Below are 21,920 nucleotides of genomic sequence, written 5' to 3' on the forward strand. Positions count from 1 at the left end.
CTACTACTACTACTACTACTACTACTACTACTACTACTACTACTACTACTACTACTACTACTACTACTACTACCACTACTACTATTACCACTACTACTACTACTACTACTACTACTACTACTACTACTACTACTACTACTACTACTACCACTACACTACTACTACTACTACTACTACTACTACTACTAATAATAATAATAATAATAATAATAATAATAATAATAATAATAATAATAATAATAATAATAATAATAATAATAATAATAATAATAATAATAATAATATGTGAAATGTGAAATGTGTAGTTACTCGCCTCGCCTGTACTGGATTCAATTTGGAGATCAGCTCAACGATAGTAAACGAAGTGTGAACATTCCGGGCGGTGCAATTATAAAGAACACACAGAGTGTGCGATACGTATAAATGATATTCTAATCAGACCGTGTCACTCAGTCGACTGGATTATAACATGTGAAGATTTTTTTTCCTTCTTTTGAACAAAATGTCCCCTTTAACCAGTTAACTGCCGTAGCTCGGAAAAACTCGTATTTTAATTTTTTTTTTTCAAATATCGATCGATTTTCAATAGTGTGGCGTCGATGTAGGAGAAATGGCAAGTGGGAATAGACAAATAGAAGTTAGATAGTTTTCCTCAAAGACAAAAGTCGTCTGGTGCTACTTTTACCCTGATACGGTTTTAAGTTCCTGACAACTCGGCAGATAGTAAGAAAATTTTAAATAGTTAATAGACGTAGTGGTAGATTTTGGGACGTTATATATAGGGATATATAGGTTCAGAAGATAAGTATTAAGTATTAATCCCCGTTAAAGCAGAAATACTTTAATATAAATCAACAGAATAGCCTCACACACATAATTAGCCCGAAGAATAATAGTACATTTTAATTAATTAAAGTTAGGCTATGGGTAGTTCATTTTCATCCCTTCATGGTCCATTTCTCAAATTATTATAACTGGTTCCTTATCTATTTGGTAGAAGTTGGATGTGACTGGTGGCGACCATCCTGTGAATGGTGGCGGTGCTAGGGTTGCTTCAGCCTGGTTGTTTTATGGAGGAGCCTCTAAAAGGCTCCATACACGCACGTTTTGATAGGCGTCCGAACCACGATCAGGCAAACCGGGGTGAAAACGCAATGTGTGTGGCCAAATACCTGGCCGATAAACCTAGGTACGGTCCATCGCTCGCAAAGCCCGCTTTGCTTAATATTTTTCGAGGCGATCAGGGGCGTGGCAGTATAAAAAATTGGACATTTTTTTTCGGATTTTCGCTTTTTTAGTGTCATTAGCAGCAGCAGAAGCAACAGTAGGGATGCAGAAAATAAAGACAGGCATTTCAATTTTGACACGGCGCCGCCAAGTTTGGGACTTTTTTGTCCTAGTGCGGAAGGCTGCTATATTTTTCTAATATCACAAACGATATGAACACGGGACTGGGACAGTCCTGTCCCGTTGATTTTGTACGGCTTGGGACACAACGGGACTGTTTTGTCCCGTCCCAATAGGTGCGGAAGATTTCTCTAAATTTTATATGTTACAGATTTGGGACAGGACTGTCCCAGGACAGTCCTGTCCTAGTGCGGAAGAGGGTTTAGTCATTCTCTGGTTGCCCCAGTGGGTCACTTGATAGCTTCAGCTCTGGTCAACGTATGACCAAATGGTCGATTAATTTAACCAGATCCTTGTCCACACAATGTTTTCCGTTAAATAGATTTCAAGTTGACCTCTATAATAGCAAGTTGATGATAGAGTTGATGGAATGAGAGAGAGAGAGAGAGAGAGAGAGAGAGAGAGAGAGAGAGAGAGAGAGAGACCTAATTAGTTGAATCATTGCTTATATAGAAATATGACCGGAGTTTAGTCAATCCCAGAAACCATTGATGTTTCTGGATTCATTAGTGCCAGAATTTCACTGGTCCTTTTGGTCGAATCCAATCATATCCCGCGTATGCTATTCCTGCTGGCCTGTCAGGTAGTTTATTTACGCGTCATAGTGTACTCTTAGGATAATTTTACTGCGGGCTTTGATCAGCCGGACTGGTCGATTAATTATGCGGTCATATGGCATCTCACGTTTCTCAGCTAGACTTTAACTTATTCAGTGACATACTTGGGCGTTTTAGTACGTGCAGCAGACGGTAACAGTAATCCTCTCCTTACCACCCATAGGAAAATCGTCACATTCGTTACGATGCAACCAACAATTTTCTCATTCTGATATCCTTTGGTACATCACAAATTATAAAGAAAATACTTTATTCTAGCGATAAAAATTAGACACTAGAAATTATTATGTAAAGAATGTACTTGTTCCTTTTTTGTTTGAGTCGAAACAAAAATCTATTTTTGTGTTGGGTGAGTTGAAGTTTCATGAAAAATTCTGAAAATGGCTGGTAAGGAGAGAATTAATTATGATGGGATAATAAAACCATAGAAGCATGGGACGGCACTGTGAGAAATTCTGTATCGAGTTATTTAAAATACTGAGAAAGTTAGGAGGGATTTGAAATAGATCATTACAAATAGCAGGATGTAAAGACAGATTTATATGTTTACAGGATGCAAAAGCTCGATGATGGATGACTTTTATTGACGACCAGTATATGTTTAGAATAGATAATACAATACCATCACTGTGAAACCAGAAGATTAATTACACACATTAATTACGGTATGTAACTAGTCCTCCTGAAGAGTGGGTTTACACTTCCAATGAATTGTGAACCATTTTTGTTAGATCACACTAGTCTTTGCTTTATGAAATGGGACTATGATATCTTTTTCAGTTCCATATGGTAAACCAGAGACAATCAATTAATATATATGACATGTAAACAAACGGATGTTGTTGATGTAGGTGTGTTCTTCCGTCGGTTTTGTTTAATGATAATGCCCCCTACACACTGCACACCGCACGTTCTTACGTTCTATGTCGTTACAGGTCGATAGAACGTTAGGTGTGAATGGGAACCGGCAGTCAAAAATGTCATGTTGGCAGGAGATTGCAACATATTCGACATGTGTTGTTGCTTTCGTGAGTATCATTGTCATTAATATTCCATTGTAGTATGAACTTTGTAAATGTATGAGTTATTCATCCATGACCAATTTTCAATAACCAGCATTCGATGATAGTAATTTTCGATTTTACATTGTCGTATTGATATATTTTTCCTTACATTCAAAGTTGTGTAAAACTGTCTGTGAATGAGACAATGCAAGCTATATGAGATTTTGTATTTATAAACTATAGGGAACGAGATTAGCGGAAGAGTAGCGTCCCTTGATTGGACGTCATCGGCGGAAAAGTTATTAGAGAGAGAACGTCATGTTGGTTTTGCGCATCCGTCTCTCGTCCTCGCTTCCGGTATGAGACACTTCACAAAAAGCGAGGACGAGAGAGAGACGCATGCGCAAAACCAAATTGACGTTCTCTCTGTAAGGTGACGTCCAATCAAGGGACGCTACTCTTCCGCTAATCTCATTCCCTATTGTATGAGACATTTAAAGGATAATTCCTATATTCAGCCTTTTGTAAGATAATATATGATAATAATAATAATAATAATAATAATAATAATAATAATAATAATAATAATAATAATAATAATAATAATAATAATAATAATAATAATAATAATAATAATAATAATATACAGAAACTGATAGACAGATAGATAAATAGATAGAGAGTGTGTTTGGGTGTTAGAGAGAGAGAGAGAGATTCAAACTTTCACTAGAAAAAAATTTAAAAGGATAATAACAATATGGTAAACGCTTTTTGGGCTTGCCACCGGATGAGGGTTGCCAGATTATTTTTCAACAAAATGCCAGGGGAAGACTCAAAAAATGCCAAAACACTCAAAAAAATGCCAAAGTCTGTTGACTCCCACCCCCACTAAGAAAACTACTCACTTTTGATAGACAATTTACTATCATATCCTGGTGGCTTGCGTGTTTTCCTTTTTTTTTTTTTTTTTTTTTTTTTTTTTTTTTTTTTGAATTATACTAAATTTCCTGTTGGGGTAATTTTTTACCTACTGACTACTAAGTGGAGTGCTAAACCACTACACCACGGTTGGATCTTAAGAATGAAAAAGAAATACATTAACATGAAAGGTAAATACGTAAACAGTTAAATAATTATTGACAATTACGAAAACTTACTGTTTCGTGTTTCTTATGATGTTTTTTGTTGAATCTGGTTCAAGTGCAGAGTAAAGGTGTCATTTGAAGTATAATATACAAGAAAAGAAAATGCCAAATGAAAATGCCAAATGCCAAATGATTTTTCTAATGCCAAACGGTTTTCAAAAATGCCAGATTTTTGGAATCTGGCATTTAAAATGCCAAACTGGCAACCCTGCACCGGATGGCGGCTTTCCTTCGACCTCTTTTAGCTAGAATAAAGTTGACGGTAAAACAAGATGTTTCGCTTCAATAGATAAAAATACAAAATTGAATTGTGCGTACAGACAATGGACGTAAATAATAAATTAGATACAATGAATACTGTGTTATGTCTTCTCGTGTGGACGATCTATAATACACAGATCGGAACTGAGGTCACTGGGCTTTTTGTGTTATTATTTTCTTACAGCCATGTTATTGATCAGCCAGCTCCCACTAAATTCCATTCATCAGACTACAAATGTGTCAGGTTATATTTATGTGTGTTGGTAACATATATCATGATGGCGGAGTGTGTTACATAAACGGATATCATGGATTGCAAAATGTGTTAAAATTAACATTTCAATGGACACCATAGTCCGTTCCATGTCCCATTCGGGTGGAATATCGAAATTCCTCCACAGTTACGAAATGTTGTGATGTGATTGTTTGCATAATATTTATATTTTAAGTGATGATACGAATTTTGAATACCGATAGTGCAGTGATAGACCAAATAGTTTTCTCATAATGCCAAATTTAAAAAATGACTCAAACTTTTAAATGTTTACATTTACATGTGTTTATTATCTTAATCTTTCTCGTTCGAAAACATAATCATAACAAAGTTGCATTCAATGGCGTAGCTCAGCAATTATATTTGAATTGTTTCAAATAGGCTACAAACATATATATTATACTTCACCGAATTAATAACAGGCTCACTGACTTTATAATTTATCTCTTCCCTGGTATGTAGATAACGCACATAATTCACTGGCGGTCGGTCTATTGAGCGAAGTTGATTTGTGCCGCCCTATCTTTACCAAATTTAGCAGATACTGCTTTTCGTCTCAATTTTTGCATATGCTGCTTTTCGTTAATACTCGCGCATCACAAACAACTGATGCTCATTACTGCTAAAATAACAAAGTCAAGCTGACACATTTTTATTGCTATTCGTTTTGCTCAAATGGATTTTAATCATCAATACGAATATTACACAACTAATTCACCGAGTAGAGCCCCATGATGCTATAAATAAGAATCCCAGTCCATTAACCCGACACACACAGCAGTTCAACTTGTAGTTATGTTATTGTTATTGTCTTTGGAGTAGATAAGTAGTGCATTGAGGTTGGATTTTCTATTCCTTCTATTAATGACTGTTATCACAGTTGATATTCGAAGGAAGAAATTTTATATGGATGTCTAATTTCTGTTGTCATGTTGTTCTTTTTAAAAAATGATATTCACAAATCTAAATGCACAGACGTGTATCGCAATCCATACCGAAACAACTATGAAAGGATCCATAGACTTCAGTGATCGGGTGATATACATTATTTTTGTGTAGAGGAAGATCGAGAAATGGACCTCTTTTACATAATATACATATATTAGGTCAATCGTTCATCTCTATGCAGATGATACGCAACTTTATGCTACTGATAAAACTAAAAATCTCGAAAATATTGTGAAACGTGTGGAAGAATGTGTGACGGATGTGAAAGAGTGGATGGATGCAAACAAGTTGAAAATGAATGAGTCAAAAACAGAAGTGATGATTGTGGGAAATAGAGGGCAGTTGAAGGTGAATGATGGTCTTGAGGTGTTGATTAGGGGTGAAAAGATCAAAGTTTCAAAGACTGTGAAAATTTGGGTGTCTATTTTGATTCAGAAATGAGAATGTCAGCTTACATTTCTGCTCTCTGTAAATCTTTATACTTTCAATTGAAGAAAATTAGTTCGATCCGTCAGTATATTGCAATTGGAACATGTAAAACATTGGTTGTTTCCCTCATTTTTTCGAAACTAGATTATTGTAACTCCCTGCTTGTCAACTTGCCTCAGACTTCTATTAAACAATTACAACTACTGCCAAACAGTGCAGGAAGATTAGTTTTTGGCAAAAAAAAAATTGATCATGCAACCCCTTTGTTGGCCTCTCTCCACGAGTTGCCCATTGAAAAGCGCACATATTACAAAGCAGCGTGTCTTGTTTATAAGTGTTTGACTCACAGATCACGTGGTCATGTGTAAATTTGAAAATTACACTTTAAGATCATGTAATGACCAAACGAAAATTTCGGAAAAAATATCAAGAACAAAATTTGGTGATAGATCGTTTGCTTGTTTCGGCCCCCAAGATTTGGAATGAACTACCACGTGGTCTGAGGGAGTGCAAGTCTTTACCTACCTTTAAAAAGAATCTCAAGACACATTTTTACTGTATTTGTTTTTATTGACTCTATGAATCCTTGATTTGGCTATGAATTTTTTTTTTTCACTTAAAATTGATACTTATATTGTAAAGTGCCCAGGGCATGTGTTTTACACGAGAATGAGCGCTATATAAATGTGTATTATTATTATTATTATTATCGTAAAAGCCAGTTACGTGAGTACATTTCTTTAACATTCAAACCACACATGCCCCCCCCCCCCCCCCCCCCCCGTTTTGTTTTTTTACACACAATATACACACATTCTAAAAAAATAAACCCACTAGAACATTGATATTGCGCAATATCCACTGAGTGAGCTCAAGTCACTTAAAAAGGGCTCCTAAGCCAATAGCAACATGAAGACGAGACATGATGCCTGTTGAGCGAGATAACATTTCCCTCCAACACAGACAACACTGCTTCCGCTCAGGTACTCATTTTACACCTGAGTAAGCAACCGCCCCTGCACATAATATTATAAGATATTTCGGTGACCCAAGCAGCTCGATCAAGTTCAGTTCAACGTCTTTATCGACAAAAAGAGAATTACCCATCACTGCGGATTTTATACAATTAATTATGCGGTGACTTTCTCTATTATTGGGTTATTGAGTTGAAAGATAAATGTTTAATAGTTGACCAAATTTGTTGTTGTTGGTAGTATCTAGGATTTCTAGTGGGAGCGTGTTTTATTTCTTGATGGTTATTGGGAAGAAACTGTTTTTATAAGTGTTGGTTATGTGTGTTGGAATTGTGAATTTACTGCTAAGTCGTTGATTAATGTTAGAAAGCATAACGGTCCATGGACAGTTCCTGGTACCCGATAAAACTTTGCATTTCTCACTCTTAAGTTCATCCAGGTTTATTTCCTGAGTTCTATCGCAGAGCAAGTCTTCAAACCAAGAAAGTTTTGATCCTTCTATTTTAAGTCGTTGTCTTCATCAAAGTTTTTTTTCGGGAGGACTTTGGTTCGATGTTATTAATTCCTTGGTGTTCCATTTGTCTGAGGAGTGGAACAATGTCAAATGCCTTCGAAAAGTCTAAAAGAAGTAGATATATTTCTATTCTGCTTTCTAATGCCTTTCTTATTTCTTCTATGGTGTTTAGGAACTGACTTTCACAAGATCTATGTTTTCGGAAACCAGGCTGATAAATGACTAGCACATTTGTCTTTCATAGTGCTCCATTATTAAATGAAACACACTGTGCTCGAGTACTTTACTTGTGACAGACGTCAGGGACACTGGTCTATAGTAGTTTTCATTCGATCTGTTTTTTTGTAAAACTCATATGCCTGATTCCAGCGCTTAAATGTGATGTTTTTCCAGACGCGATTTCTGATGCCACCGTTTAGGTTTATATTAGAATCGGAGTCAGTTTTGAGAATGTCGGTCTTAAGTTGTGTGTTTATTTCCTTACGAAGAACTCTAAAATTGTCCCGGTCCTGTTAATGTTGGACCGTTTTGCTGTGTTTAGCGACGTTGCTTTTGTCGAATTAGACGTTTGATATTTCCTGTCATCCAAGGTAAGTGTTGTTTTCTACTTAAGATTTTGCTCGGGATGTGTTTATTGACTGATTCCAGGGTGGTTATCTGGAAAATCTCCCAATTTTTATTTACATCATTTAAACTTGCTTGGGTTTCAAAACCTTCAAAGAAGTTGTCTTTAAGGTCATCAATATAGCGTTCATGTTTCCTTTTGAGTATACAAATACTTTTCTCGATGGTTTTTGTCTGATTTGCAGTTTAGCTTTAATTACAAATTTTACAATGTCATGTTCACTAATTCCTGGAAGAACTTGTATGTTTTGAAAAAAGTCATAATGTGTGCTGATGATGATGTCAAGTGTGTTTTCCCCATGAGTTGGTTCCATACTGCTTGGGTCATGTTGAAGTCCTGGACGATTTGGTGAATCTTTTCATTCATTTGTTTGCCACATTGTGGATTTGGTTTGATGCTTAGGTTTTCCCAATTGATATCAGGGAGGTTGAAGTCTCCAGCAAGTACTACATGTGGCTGAGTTTTCCCATTAATTTGGATTTTTGACAATGAATCGAATAGTTGTTTCATTACAATTATTCCCATGGACGGTTGTCTATAAAAGCCATCAAAACAGGATTTGCTGTCAATATCATTCCGTTGCAATTAGAACAATTGGGATGGCGGGTTTGTATTAGATGTTCCAGCTTAAACTTTATATTTAGTATAATTAAATTACAACAATTCAGGTTGATAACTGTGGTTGTGTTTCTTGTATTTGTTCCTCCACTATTTCTACTTTGATCTCTGGACTGATCTAAAGTGTCTCTGTGTGTTCTTACTTGTTGTTTGTTTATATTCGTCATTTATGTATGCTGGGTGTAAGAAAACGGCGACGTTTCTTAGTTAGTTGTGATCGACATAATTTGGGACGAGGTCTGTGACCGACGATCGCTTCAATGGGCTGATCTATATTACATTTCCATGTCCTCGAGGTCATTGGTCACATTGGAATATGTGCTCAAAATGACCCACATAGTGAAAAGTGTTCACAGTTTGAGAAATATCAAACGCTACAATTGGTCATTTTGCTCAGCATGACTCATGGGTATGTTTACAACTTTCATAAACAAAGCAGCGTGTTTAGATGATTTGAGAAATGTCCAATCGTTGTACAGCAACAAATCATGTGATTGATGACTAGGTTGGACGAAAACACGAATATAGATCGCTCCTATTGTGTGCTGTTTGCTACGACGCCGCGACTGTCAGGTCTCGAAAATTGGTAGAAACTTTGACGTTGCGGATATTGATTAAATATCTATATTACGTTCTGACGACGTAAGGATGGCAATTAATAGGGTTCCGAAAATTGATGATAAAAACAGTTCACGACAATAAAACTTTGTAAAATAAATTGTATCCCTTGCGTTAAAATGTGTAAAGTCACAATTTAGTTTTAAAAAATAATCTTATTTTTGTGTGTGTGTGTGTGTAGAGTAAAAGTAACTTTTAAAAAGTCTTTAAAATGGGGATGGGGATGAGAGAGTGATAAATCGGGTGGTTTGTATACCAAATATACAAACGAACAAAATGAGATAGATAGATAGATAGATAGATAGATAGATAGATAGATAGATAGATAGATAGATAGATAGATAGATAGATAGATAGATAGATAGATAGATAGATAGATAGTAGATAGAGTAGATGATAGATAGATAGATAGATAGATAGATAGATAGATAGATAGATAGATAGATAGATAGATAGATAGATAGATAGATAGTAGATAGTAGAAGATAGATAGATAGATGAAGTGAGATGATGAGATGGATGATGATGATGATGATGATGATGATGATGATGATGATGATGTAAGTTTCCGTGAGTGGTCGGTCTAATACTGGTAGGAGTTAGTGTGTGGGTATGTATTTAGGTAGAGATGAAGGTGGAGGAAAAGGTGAGAAAGAATATTTGTAATTTTAACGTAATTTGGAGAGAATTAATAAAGGGAGAGGGTGGGGGAGGATTTTTTTTAAAAGAAAGAAAAAGGGAAGAAAGGGAAAAGAAATATATTTGAAAATAACCCTTACGAATGAATGATGACGGGATCGTGTATACGCAAGATTAAAGAAATTAATTAACACCTCGTAGGGCGTATGCAACCCGAAAGAAGAAATTTAAACTACTGGAGTTGGAGATGGTCAAGTAGGGATGGAACGATGAGAAGGAGAGGGCACTGAGTGCGATCAGAGAGTTTAGAAGCTAACGCTTAGAGAGCTCTCTCTTCCCTCCCGCTCTCCATGACAACAATGCATTTCATTGCGTATCACCGAAAAATTGTGTGTCACGAAATAGGCGCGGATCACTGAATGTGTGTTTCGTCTGCTAGAGATCGGCTGCTCTTTTTCTTTACTATCGGCTCAGGCTTTATGTGCAAAATCGTACAGATTAGTTTGATTCTCTAGATCAGGTTACGATAACTTTGTAAGATTCTAAAATAAATTACTTATAATAATAATGATGTGTGTGTGAAGACTCACAACACACACACAAAAGAAGAGAGAGAGAGAGAGAGAGAGAGAGAGAGAGAGAAGGCGGGTGGGAGGGGTGAGGGGGGGGGATAAACTTTGACAAAAAATAAATTTAACTCAACTTTACAGCGAAAATCATGATTTATTTTAAACAAACTTAATAGAAACAAACCTGTATTCACAAGCTTTTAACTCTCTTCAACAGCTCTACTCTCTCTCTCTCTCTCTCTCTCTCTCCTCTCTCTCTCTCTCTCTCTCTCTCTCTCTCTCTCTCTCCTTTCTCTCCTCTTTCTCTCTCTCTCTCTCTCTCTCTCTCTCTCTCTTCTCTTCCCTCTCTCTCTCTCTCTCCTCTCTCTCTCTCTCTCTTTCGCTCTTCTCTCTCTCTCTTCTCTCTCCTCCTCTCTCTCTCTTCTCTCTCTCTTCTCTCTCTCTCTCTCTGTGTGTGTGTGTGTGTGTGTGTGTGTGTAACTATGTGTTTAATTAACACACGTATAGTTCAAAATAATATGTACAATGAAAAAATAGTATGCATGACTAAGATGACGTCAAGTTGCGTTGCATAGATTAATGACCACAAGTACAATTAAACATAATGAAGGAGAGAAATACAAAATACATGTACTCTCGTGTAAGTATTGTAGAATCTAATCTAAAACACATTTTATAAACTGAAAAATGGCTCTGTAAAATCACAAAGGGGGACAATGCTGCATCAACACCGATGATTGACAGTGACAGACCAGAATTGATAACCTCGGTATACAGACGGAAGCCAACAACAACAGGCATACCGGTAAGAAAACAAATCAGCGACATATCAAATCTACACGACATGGCTAAATGTGGCAGCCTTCCTATTTCTATGGGTGGGCTGTTTTTCTGACAGTGTCTGATTCATTAACTGGCATTAGTGAACAAATTAGCTACATAAAAAAGTAAATCACACTTTCCATTTTTGCAACCAAGGCCCATGTGGGGTGGAATGCTTACCACAAGCCGTCTAATGATCCTATTTCTCAGACCAGTAATGTGCAGTGTGGGAGTAATGGCGTCTCTGAATTCCTTTTCCATAATTTCTATGATACAGAGAAGTTCTGAACTTGGTGCACAGAGACCGCCATGGTTACAACCCTGAAGGTTCTTTGCATGCAGGAATACTTGACTCTCTTTGCCAGGGTCCTTGTCACCTTTCAATAAATCTTGACAGTCTGTACACACATGGGGCATTAATTTGACTGCAACATACCCAGATATGCAAGTTGTTACATTCTGTTCATTTGGTATTAGGGATTGCATAGTTGATGGCAACATCAGCTGTCTAATTTCCTGTGGAACATCTTGTTGAAGGCGTGTCTTGACTGCCACTGAAACAGGAAGCATCAAAAGGCTCTTCACATAAAACATTTCGTCTGTACAGTGCATCAGCTGACTTGTCATCCAAATCAGCACGCCTGCAGTTGATGACCCAACGCCTGGACCTGTAAAAAATAACTAACGCAGTTCAATATTGGATCTAGATCTATTATTAGTAATTAATTGAGAGCTAGGTCTGATTAAGAGTTAATTTTGTACATAAAAGCACATACTAATTGGCCGAGAGAGACTAGATGCATGCTTCTCTTTAGATAAACTTCTAAAAAACTAAGCTCACTTCATTGAGATTACTACTGTACTAGAATCTAGACATAGGCATCACAAGTCTAGTCAATGTACATCCTATCTAGTCATCCCTCTAAAGCTCTTTGAGCATATTTATTGGATATTGCGCTATATAAAAGCTCAATTATTTTAAGCATAAATCCACTGGCACAACATATATGGCTATAATTCAATGCCGTGTAGCTACACCGTCGCCCCCTACCCTTTACTGTGTTTTAAATCAACCACATCTGCTATTATGGAAAATGAGAAGAAGAAGATGAAGAAGAAGAAGATAATGGCTAGCCTCACCCCCAACAGAGCCACCTTTAAGGGTCACAGTCAGGGTGCAGTAGATTAGAACTGGATCAGAAATCTAATGTTCATTTTCTCTAGTAACACAATCTAGACGTGTTAATATAGAAATATAGTTATTTGTTAAGGTTAATAGATTAAAGTTTAATTTTCTCACCTTTCAGGATCCTTTGGGAAACGGAAGAAACCTAAATCTGGTCTCTTGTGTCGAGAATTTGAACAATTGATACCGGAACACCACTGGCATTTGTTATGTGTTGTCGGCGTCGGCGCCATCTTAGCTCATTGTTGTACGCGCTTATTTCCACGATCAGCTGTTGACCCAGATACGGGCTTTTTGGCTAGAGAGAGCTCTCGAAGCGTTAGCTATACAATCTCTCTGGTGCGATGAACGAGTGAGCAAGTTGGATGCGCGTCTAGGCGGGTCCAAGATTCTGTAGGTGGATGGAGAGATGGATAGAAGGATGGGGATGGGTGAATAAAAGGAAAGAAGAGTGACTGAGTGAAACGAGGGATATGAGGAGAGGAGGAGTTAGGTGGAGGATTGTAAGAGTGCATTGGAGATAGTGACTATCAGTCAGACTAGCAGTGGTTAGCTATAGATTAAAATATAAACAAATATATAAATAAATAGATAAATAAATAATGATCATACTGATGATGATAATGAAAAATCTGTAATAATGAATTTATATTGATAAAAAGGTCATTATTGCTGTGACCACTTTGAACAATACTCTTAATTATGATTAGAAATATGAAAATGAAGACATGATATAATCGTAGCAGTAATAAAATAATGACAGAATATAATTATTAAATTAATAACGATGATGATAATAATAACGATGATGATAATGATAATAATAATAATAATAATAATAATAATAATAATAATAATATAATAATAATAATAATAATAATAATAATAATAATAATAATAATAATAATAATAATAATAATAATATAATAATAATAATAATAATAATAATAATAATAATAATAATAAAATAATAATAATAATAATAATAATAATAATAATAATAATAATAATAAAAATAATAATCTCATCTCATGTAGTTCCATATCTGAAGCAGACGTCGGAGGTCATCTTCCGCCAAGCTGATCTATCTCTTGCCAATTCTATTAAAGCAGCGCCACCTTTCTCAGCTTCATCTGTCCAAGTTCTTATCCCTTTCAAATAAGTTATTCTTTGTCTTCCTCTTATTCTTTTTCCATTCATCTTTCCAGTCAAGGCGAGTACTTCCAAACCAGGGTGGCGGATAATGTGTCCTAAAAATTCCATTTGGCGTTTGATGATTTTTGTTATCAGTGATCTTTTTATGTTTGCCATTTCTAAAATTTCTTCATTTCTTTTCCTTTCCACCCATGACACCCTCATCATTCTTCTGTAAAACCCCATTTCCGCTGCCTCCAGTCTTTTAACCATGGTCTTGTTTATGGTCCAGCTCTCACAACCATATAGCAGCACAGACAGTACATAGCAATCCAGGACTTTGATTTTTGTTTTCATGCTAATATTCCTGTTTTTCATAATTGTATGCATCTGGTTGAATGCATTCTTCGCCATAACTATTCTTTTCTTTATTTCACAATCTGATTTTCCATTGGATGTTACATTGAAGCCTAAATATTTGAAACATTCAACTTGTTGTATTGTTTGTCCTCTGCTTGTTATTACACAGGCTGGTGGGTTATTATTTTTAGATACCGTCATACATTCTGTTTTAGATATATTCAGTTCCAGTCCCATATTTTCACTACTCCTGACTACAACATCCAGTAGTTCTTGTAGTTCATGTTCAGATTCTGCCAGTAGAACCGTATCATCTGCATACCTCAGATTTGTTACATTCTTTCCTCCAATACACACCCCCTTCTTATGTTCGATATCTCTTAATATCATTTCACTATAGAGGTTGAATAAATCTAGAGACAAAACACACCCCTGCCTAACTCCTCTTCTAATAGGTGTAAAACTGCTTAGCTCGCTGTCAACACGCATTGCTGCTTCTTGTTCCCAGTACAAATTCCGTAATATTCTTAAATCTTTACCATCAATGTCCAAGGATGATAGAATTTTGAATAGTTTTTCGTGTTGTACTTTATCAAAGGCTTTTTGATTAGTCGATGAAACACATATACAGATCTTTATTTACTTCAATACATCTTTCCATCAGCATTGATAATGTGAATATTCCATTTCTGGTACCCTTGTCCTCAACAAAAAACAAATTGCATCTCCCCAATTTCAGGTCGTATTTTATTTCTTATTCTTAGTAAAATTATCTTCAAAAGAATTTTTGTGAGGTGGCTCATTAGGCTAATAGTTCTGTGTTGTTCACAATCAACTGCCCCTGGCTTTTTTGGTAATGCTATAAAAATGGATCGTTTCATATCAGTTGGCATTTTTCCTGTGCCATACACTTGATTTAGAAGGTTTGTGATGAATTCAATCCCCTATTCACCCAGGCCAGTCAAGGCTTCAATTGTTATGGCATCAGGTCCTGCAGCTTTTCCATTTTTCATGCTTTTCATGACGTTCCTAACTTCATCTTTCATTATAGAAGGCCCTTCCAGTTCTTTTATCATAGGCATTTCTCCTCGATTATCAAAAAAAAGTTCTTCAATATATTCTGACCATCTGTTTAGAATGCAGTCTTTGTCCATGATGGTGTTTCCACGCTTGTCTTTGATGCATCCACTTTTAGCATTTAGTTTTGTTTGTCACTTCTTTGATTTTCTGATGGAAGAATTTGCCATTTTTTTCTTTGCAGGACATCATATAGTGACATTGTTCATTTATCCAGTCTTCTTTAGCTTCGTTGCATTTTCTATTTATCTGCCTGTTCAGAGTCTTGTATTTTTCTTCCTGATTTTTGGCTTTCTTCTCTCATTCATTAGTTCTAATATCTCTGGAGTAATCCATTTCTTCTTCTGCAACTTAAGTGTGGTTGGAACATTTTCTTCTAATAATGCAGCAACACTGTCTTTAAACTGCTCATATTTCTCTTCTATATCTGTTAGTTCTCCAAGCACTTCAAACTTGTTTCTTACTGATAGTTCAATTTTTCTTGTATCTTCTGTTCTTCCCGGAGAATGTCTAGTTGGTATTTAGGTTTAGCCTTTGCTCTTTTGCAGATTTTCAATTTAACTCGTATGGGGCATAGCACAGGTATATGATCGCTGTTACAGTCAGCCCCCGGCATAGATTTGGCATACAACACTGAGTTTCGGAAATGTTTGCTGATGAGTATGTAATCTATTTGGTTTCTCACTCCATCTCCAGGACTTTTCCATGTCCACTTCCTTCTATTGTGGTTTGTTGACCAAGTATTTGTGATTGTCAGATCATGTTGACGGCACCATTGAATAAGACGGTCACTTCTGTCATTTTTGTCTCCCAGACCATGTGGGCCCACAATATCTTCTATTCTTTCTCGGCCCACCTTGGCATTAAAATCGCCCATGATGAGTTTTATGTCTGAAGACTTAAACTGATGCATTGCTTTATCTATTTGTTCATAGAAATTTTCCACTTCTTCATCATCGTGACTGGTGGTTGGGGCGTATATTTGTAAAATATCAAAATCAAAAGGTTTTGCTTGTAGTTTGATTGCCATTACTCTGTCTGATATGGGCCAGAATCCTTTGACTGCTCGCGCCGTTTTATTATCTAGTATAATTCCAACTCCCCTTCTAGTTAGTTCTAGTTACATTTGAAACAAACAAAGTATATCACTGATCTCGTCTCTTTGAGATATAAAGAATGATATAAAAATCAAGAAAATCGGCCGATAAATAAAAAAGTTGCTAAAAAAAGCTAAAATAAACAAAAGCAATTTTTAAAATCAAATTTATTCGTAAAACAGTTGGTTTTCAACCGATTTTTATGAAACAAAGACCAATGTACTTCTTTTTTCAAGCTGATTTCAGCAAGGTGACTTTCAAATTCCTCAGAATTATATTTTTTACTTTTAGATTTTAGCTTTTAGGCCTACTCCATAAGGTGTTATATTCCTTGCATAACAATAGCGTAATACATCGACGGGGAGAAGCGTCTTTGTTTCGGCCAGCCTGTGATTGGTCGAAGACTTTGAGATGCTTGATTCACAAATCTACACGAACGGACCTCGGCGGTCTATCAAAGAGGTGTAACAAATTTATTTACCACCTATTTTTCTTGGTGCTAAAATTACAAAGTAATAATTTCGCATCAGAAAAAATAACTCTGAAGTTCCTATCTCTTTATTACAATAAAATTGATACCTCGAATGACAAAATCGACCCACAAATAAGGGAGTTATAAATTATTCATAATATTTTTAAAAGTTTACAATAATGGTCTTCAAAGTCATTATTCATCACCAAAGTCGTAATTTTTTACCGATTTTTACCAAACAAAGTGCAATGTCAATGATTTTCACCCGCAAATAAAATAGGATTTAAATCGCAATTTCTGAAACGTATTTTCTTTTCTGTCGGTAAATTTATAAAAATCAAAGCTGAAAACACCCTGCGGCAGTGACAGGGCCTGTCATTTCCTTCACAACGATTGGATTTTACTTACTGAGGCCAGTCTTGACTACCCCGCCCATGAATATTATGCCGTTGTCGGTTTTTGTCGGGTTGAATCTTAAAGAGTGGCGCCTCCCATTCACCTTGATAGTCCCTTCATAGAGTATATGAGGCATTTTGTATGTGTAGCTGTGCTGCCAGACTACCCAACCTCACTCTCCACGACTATCGCCAGTTGGTCCGCGGCTTTACAGCTAACCTATAGATCAGGATCTGTAGGCCGTTCCACGATCCGCCACCTGTGGACGCGCTGGGTTGGGGATGGTCGCCCCAGCTGTACCCAAAATAATAATAATAATAATAATAATAATAATAATAATAATAATAATAATAATAATAATAATAATAATAATAATAATGATAATAATAATAATAATGTTCATGATGATAATAATAATTATAATAATAATAATAATAATAATAATAATAATAATAATATAATAATAATAATAATAATAATAATAATAATAATAATAATAATAATGATAATAATAATAATAATATAATAATAATAATATTAATAATAATAATAATAATAATAATAATAATAATAATAATAATAATAATAATAATAATAATAATAAATAATGTTCATGATGATAATAATAATTATAATGATAATAATAAATAAAAATAATAATAATAATAATAATATAATAATAATAATAATAATAATGATAATAATGATAATAATAATAATAATAATAATAATAATAATAATAATAATAATAATAATAATAATAATAATAATGATAATGATTATAATAATAATATATAATAAATAAATAAAAGAACAATAGATGAATAAGTGACGTTACGGCTGTTGAAGAGTATTATAATGACATAACTATCAATTTGACCCCTCCACTCTGAGATCCTGGTTGTGTTCTATATTATGTTAATAGTATTGCTATTCGCAACATGTCAGGAAAAAGAATTCCTCGCTTCGGCTCTACTCTGGAGAAATACTTGTAAATACGATTCAATAGTCTGATGTAACGCCGCCCGGCAACGGCGGCCATCTTGGTTCTAAACAAAGAAAATCATTACTTTTTATTTTTCATGCTGGCTAGAACTTTTCATATGCCTTGTGATCAGAATGTGTAAAAGTCAAAATATGATCAAATTTATGTTGTTGTTTTTCCTCTGGATACCCTTTATGCTCGCCGGAGAAATATTTCATACGGAGTCCGCCATTGTTCCTATAGTTTAGAGCCAGTGTTACTAGTTACCATGCGTTATTTGGAAGGACGTGACGTTACGACTGTTGAAGAGTATTGTCAGTGCTATACTCCTCATTTTGACAATTTGTGTATATTTAATCCATATTGCTATCATTTTTAGGAATGTAGAAATCACAATAGCAAGCTACGCATTTGGCTTTTAACTATTTATTGTTACAATTGTCTATGTCAAATGTATAAAAGTGTACAATGTGCTGTGTCATATTGAACTAAGGGTAGCATTGTCGTTAGTGAGTAGTGCACATGAATCTCGTAAAATGTAAACCTCTGGCCAAGCCTGTAGGTAATTAAAAGATTGTACTTACAACAGAATTCACTGTGTATAATATCGTTGTTGTAATTCATCCAAATGTCCACTCATCACAGACCTTTATATTTTGTATATAGATAGTTCGAAGATGACGTCACTCATGTCTTTGTTATTGTTTTTTGCCATCCGCGTTTATGAGTACTTCTCACTAAACTCAATAACCAGACTATAAACCTTCAAGGTTACACACAATTTGTGTGTTGGCCAGTTTTACTTCCGGATGGCAATGTTGTGAACTTCTTCGCCAAGAGCATACTATCTATACCGTAAATAAGAAAAAACCCAAAGTATGGTACTGTAACGGATGAAAAAAATTCGGCTTAACGTCACTAACAATTTCTAGTGTTCGAGCCATTATCGTAAAAATCCACTAGAAAGTTAACGTCAACACGTGGAACGGACTATAGATAGTTCGAAGATGACGTCACTCAGGTCTTTGTTATTGTTTTTTGCCATCCGCGTTTATGAGTAATGCTCACTGAACTGTATTAACCTGACTATAAACGTCCATGGATAGACACAGTTTTGTGTGTTGGTCCGTTATACTTACGGATGGCAATGTTATGAGCTTCTTAGCCAAGCGCATACTATCTATAAACGTTCATGGATACACACAGTTTTGTGTGTTGGTCCGTTATACTTCCGGATGGCAATGTTATGAGCTTCTTAGCCAAGCGCATACTATCTATAAAATGAAAAAATATATCACTGTCCCCTCCGCTTTCAATAGATAGTATGCGCTTGGCTAAGAAGCTCATAACATTGCCATCCGGAAGTATAACGGACCAACACACAAAACCGTGTGTAACCTTGAATGTTTTAGTCTGGTTAATACAGTTAAGTGAGAATAACTCATAAACGCGGATAGCAAAGAAGAATAAAAAGTACCGAATTTCTTTGTTTCAGAATCAAACTGCTCGTTGCTGGGCGTACGTGTCATCAGACTATTGAATCCTATTAGTGAGAACTTATAAAAATGGCTGGCTCAAAACAGTAACAGAGAACTGAGTGACGTCAATTTCGTTCTATCTATTAACATTCAATGTCGATAGTGTTACATTATATCCGGCTGGCGGAAGCTGTGATAATTTTACCTAAATTTATCGCATCAATAGATTAGTGCACCGCCGAGTGAGTTGTCATCAGTAATAGGGCTCAAAGAGACGAATGACCCCGTTCGATGAACTATTGAATACAACTCACAATTAATTTTCATTTTTTGATTATCGATGTGTCTTTTGCCGTTTGATTTGGTCCGAGTCAGGCTGTGAGTTTACGACGGCACCTGTCTGCTGTAATCAAAATTGGTGTCAGTAAATGGATAGCGTGGCTTCGCGGTATGAAAGGCACCGAGTTCGACTACCCGTGTGTGACCTTGAGCAAGTCATCTCACACTAGCTTACTCTGCGGCGCTGCACTGCGGCTGACGCCTAGGTTATTCCATTCTTCCCTCAAGACTAATTTATCTCTGAGATGAATAAAGGAATCTATATTTTCTGTTTAAACAGACAAGAACAGAAATACATAACGTTTTGTAACAGAATGAACATTACGTTTTACGTTTATCGGTATTGACTTACGCAATCTGGGTCACAAAGACCTAGCAATCTATTTGTAGAATGCGTTTGGTAAAACGCTCACGAATTCTCGCTGTCAAAATAAACACACCGGCATTGTTGCAACAAACACGTTTATGTGCAACACGCGATATCTGTTGGATTCAGTCACGCTGAACGTTTCATATGCCTTGTGATCAGAATGTGTAAAAGTCAAAACATTATCAAATTTATGGGGGTTTTTCCTCTGGATACGCTTTTATGCTCGCCGGAGAAATATTTCATACGCGCGTCCGCCATTGTTCCGAAGTTTAGAGCCAGTGTTACTAAGTCACCATGCGTCATTAGGAAGAAAGTGACGTTAGAGCTGTTGAAGAGTATTACTCAGATGTTTGCTATCTCTGTATTACAGGTGATACATTTCTCAACGGGTTCTCTCTAACGTGTTGAAAACATTATATTTTAATGTTACAGATAGTATTGTGTCTTGGTTACGATTGTTTCGGCGAGCAGTCCTGGTGAGTATTTTACTTAAATGCATAACATCAATTGTGGTATCGAGTTGTTTGCATAGTTTATCACTCACTACTCACTGCCTTTTTGCCCCTAAGGATGACTGTCCAAGGAGTTTGTAGTTATGCTCCCTTCAACAAGGTGTCGAGTGACCAATCAAGAAACTGGAATTATGATTTCCTTACCAGTCATTTTCAGAAATTTTCCCAAAAATTCACACCCACCCAACACAAACATAGGTTTTTCTTACTCAAACAGGAAAGCAACATTTAATTATAGACTATGTACTATAATTTTGATCAACAAAGTGAACTCTACAACACGGTGTCACATTTTTATAGCACCTCGTTTTACTTGAACGAAGTGACTATTCAGTATCAGATACTGAATAGTGATTTGCTATTATTATTATTATATTATTATTATTATTATTATTATTATTATTATTTATTATTATTATTATATTTTGTTGTTGTTGTTGTTATTATTGTTATATTATTATTATTATTATTATTATTATTATTATTATTATTATTATTATTATTATTATTATTATTATTATTAGTATAGTAGTAGTAGTAGTAGTATTAGTATTATATTATTATTATTATTATTATTATTATTATTATTATTATTATTATTATTATTATTATTATTATTTATTATTATTATGATACTGATGATGATGATGATGATGATGATGATGATGATGATGATGATGACGATGAAGATAATAATGATGATAATTATTATTATTATTACTATTATTGTTATTATTATTATTATTATTATTATTATTATTATTATTATTATTATTATTATTATTATTATTATTGTTATTATTATTATTACTATTATGTGAATAGTAGAGAGCGGTCGTTTTCGTTATTCGCAGTGGTACTGCGAATAGTAGATAGCGTCGTATTCGTTATTTGCAGTTGTACTGTAACTAGTAGATATTATTCATTTCAGTTATCTGCAGTAGAGCCTAGAGCTTTATTGTATAAAGGGTTAGGCGCAAATTATAAATATATATATATATATATATATATATATATATATATATATATATATATATATATATACTAGTA

The 21,920-nt window shown here is 35.1% G+C and overlaps 2 protein-coding genes across 7 annotated transcripts in view; one reads left to right on the forward strand and one right to left on the reverse strand.

Annotated features, from left to right (window-relative positions):
* The first annotated feature begins 2,942 nt into the window (after positions 1-2,942).
* LOC144971364 (monocarboxylate transporter 14-like) overlaps positions 2,943-21,920 on the forward strand; it is a 51,006-nt gene continuing 32,028 nt past the window's right edge. Inside the window, exon 1 of one of the 6 annotated variants that reach the window (XM_078912154.1) lies at positions 2,943-3,052. The gene's annotated coding sequence lies outside the window, so the exon portion shown is untranslated. The other 5 variants (XM_078912159.1, XM_078912158.1, XM_078912155.1 and 2 more) reach the window with 5 other exon arrangements.
* LOC144971365 (52 kDa repressor of the inhibitor of the protein kinase-like) lies at positions 10,777-13,041 on the reverse strand. Its single transcript, XM_078912160.1, has 2 exons — positions 12,765-13,041; positions 10,777-12,132 (listed from the first exon to the last, which is right to left on the reverse strand). Exons 1-2 carry the CDS (start codon positions 12,881-12,883, stop codon positions 11,973-11,975), a joined length of 279 nt encoding a protein of 92 aa, XP_078768286.1. The 5' UTR covers positions 12,884-13,041; the 3' UTR covers positions 10,777-11,972.

Source organism: Berghia stephanieae, chromosome 4 (assembly GCF_034508935.2).
Source record: "Berghia stephanieae isolate SIO BIC M18660-M18661 chromosome 4, UCSD_Bste_1.3, whole genome shotgun sequence".
In the NCBI taxonomy this organism is placed as follows: Eukaryota; Metazoa; Mollusca; class Gastropoda; order Nudibranchia; family Aeolidiidae; genus Berghia; species Berghia stephanieae.

Bases quoted from the DNA above. Each gene is read 5' to 3' on its own strand.
- LOC144971365 (XM_078912160.1), bottom strand. From the start codon at position 12,883: ATGGCGCCGACGCCGACAACACATAACAAATGCCAGTGGTGTTCCGGT. The intron at 12,133-12,764 runs GTGAGAAAATTA...TATTTTTTACAG, and splicing joins TTCCCAAAGGATCCTGAAAG to GTCCAGGCGTTGGGTCATCA.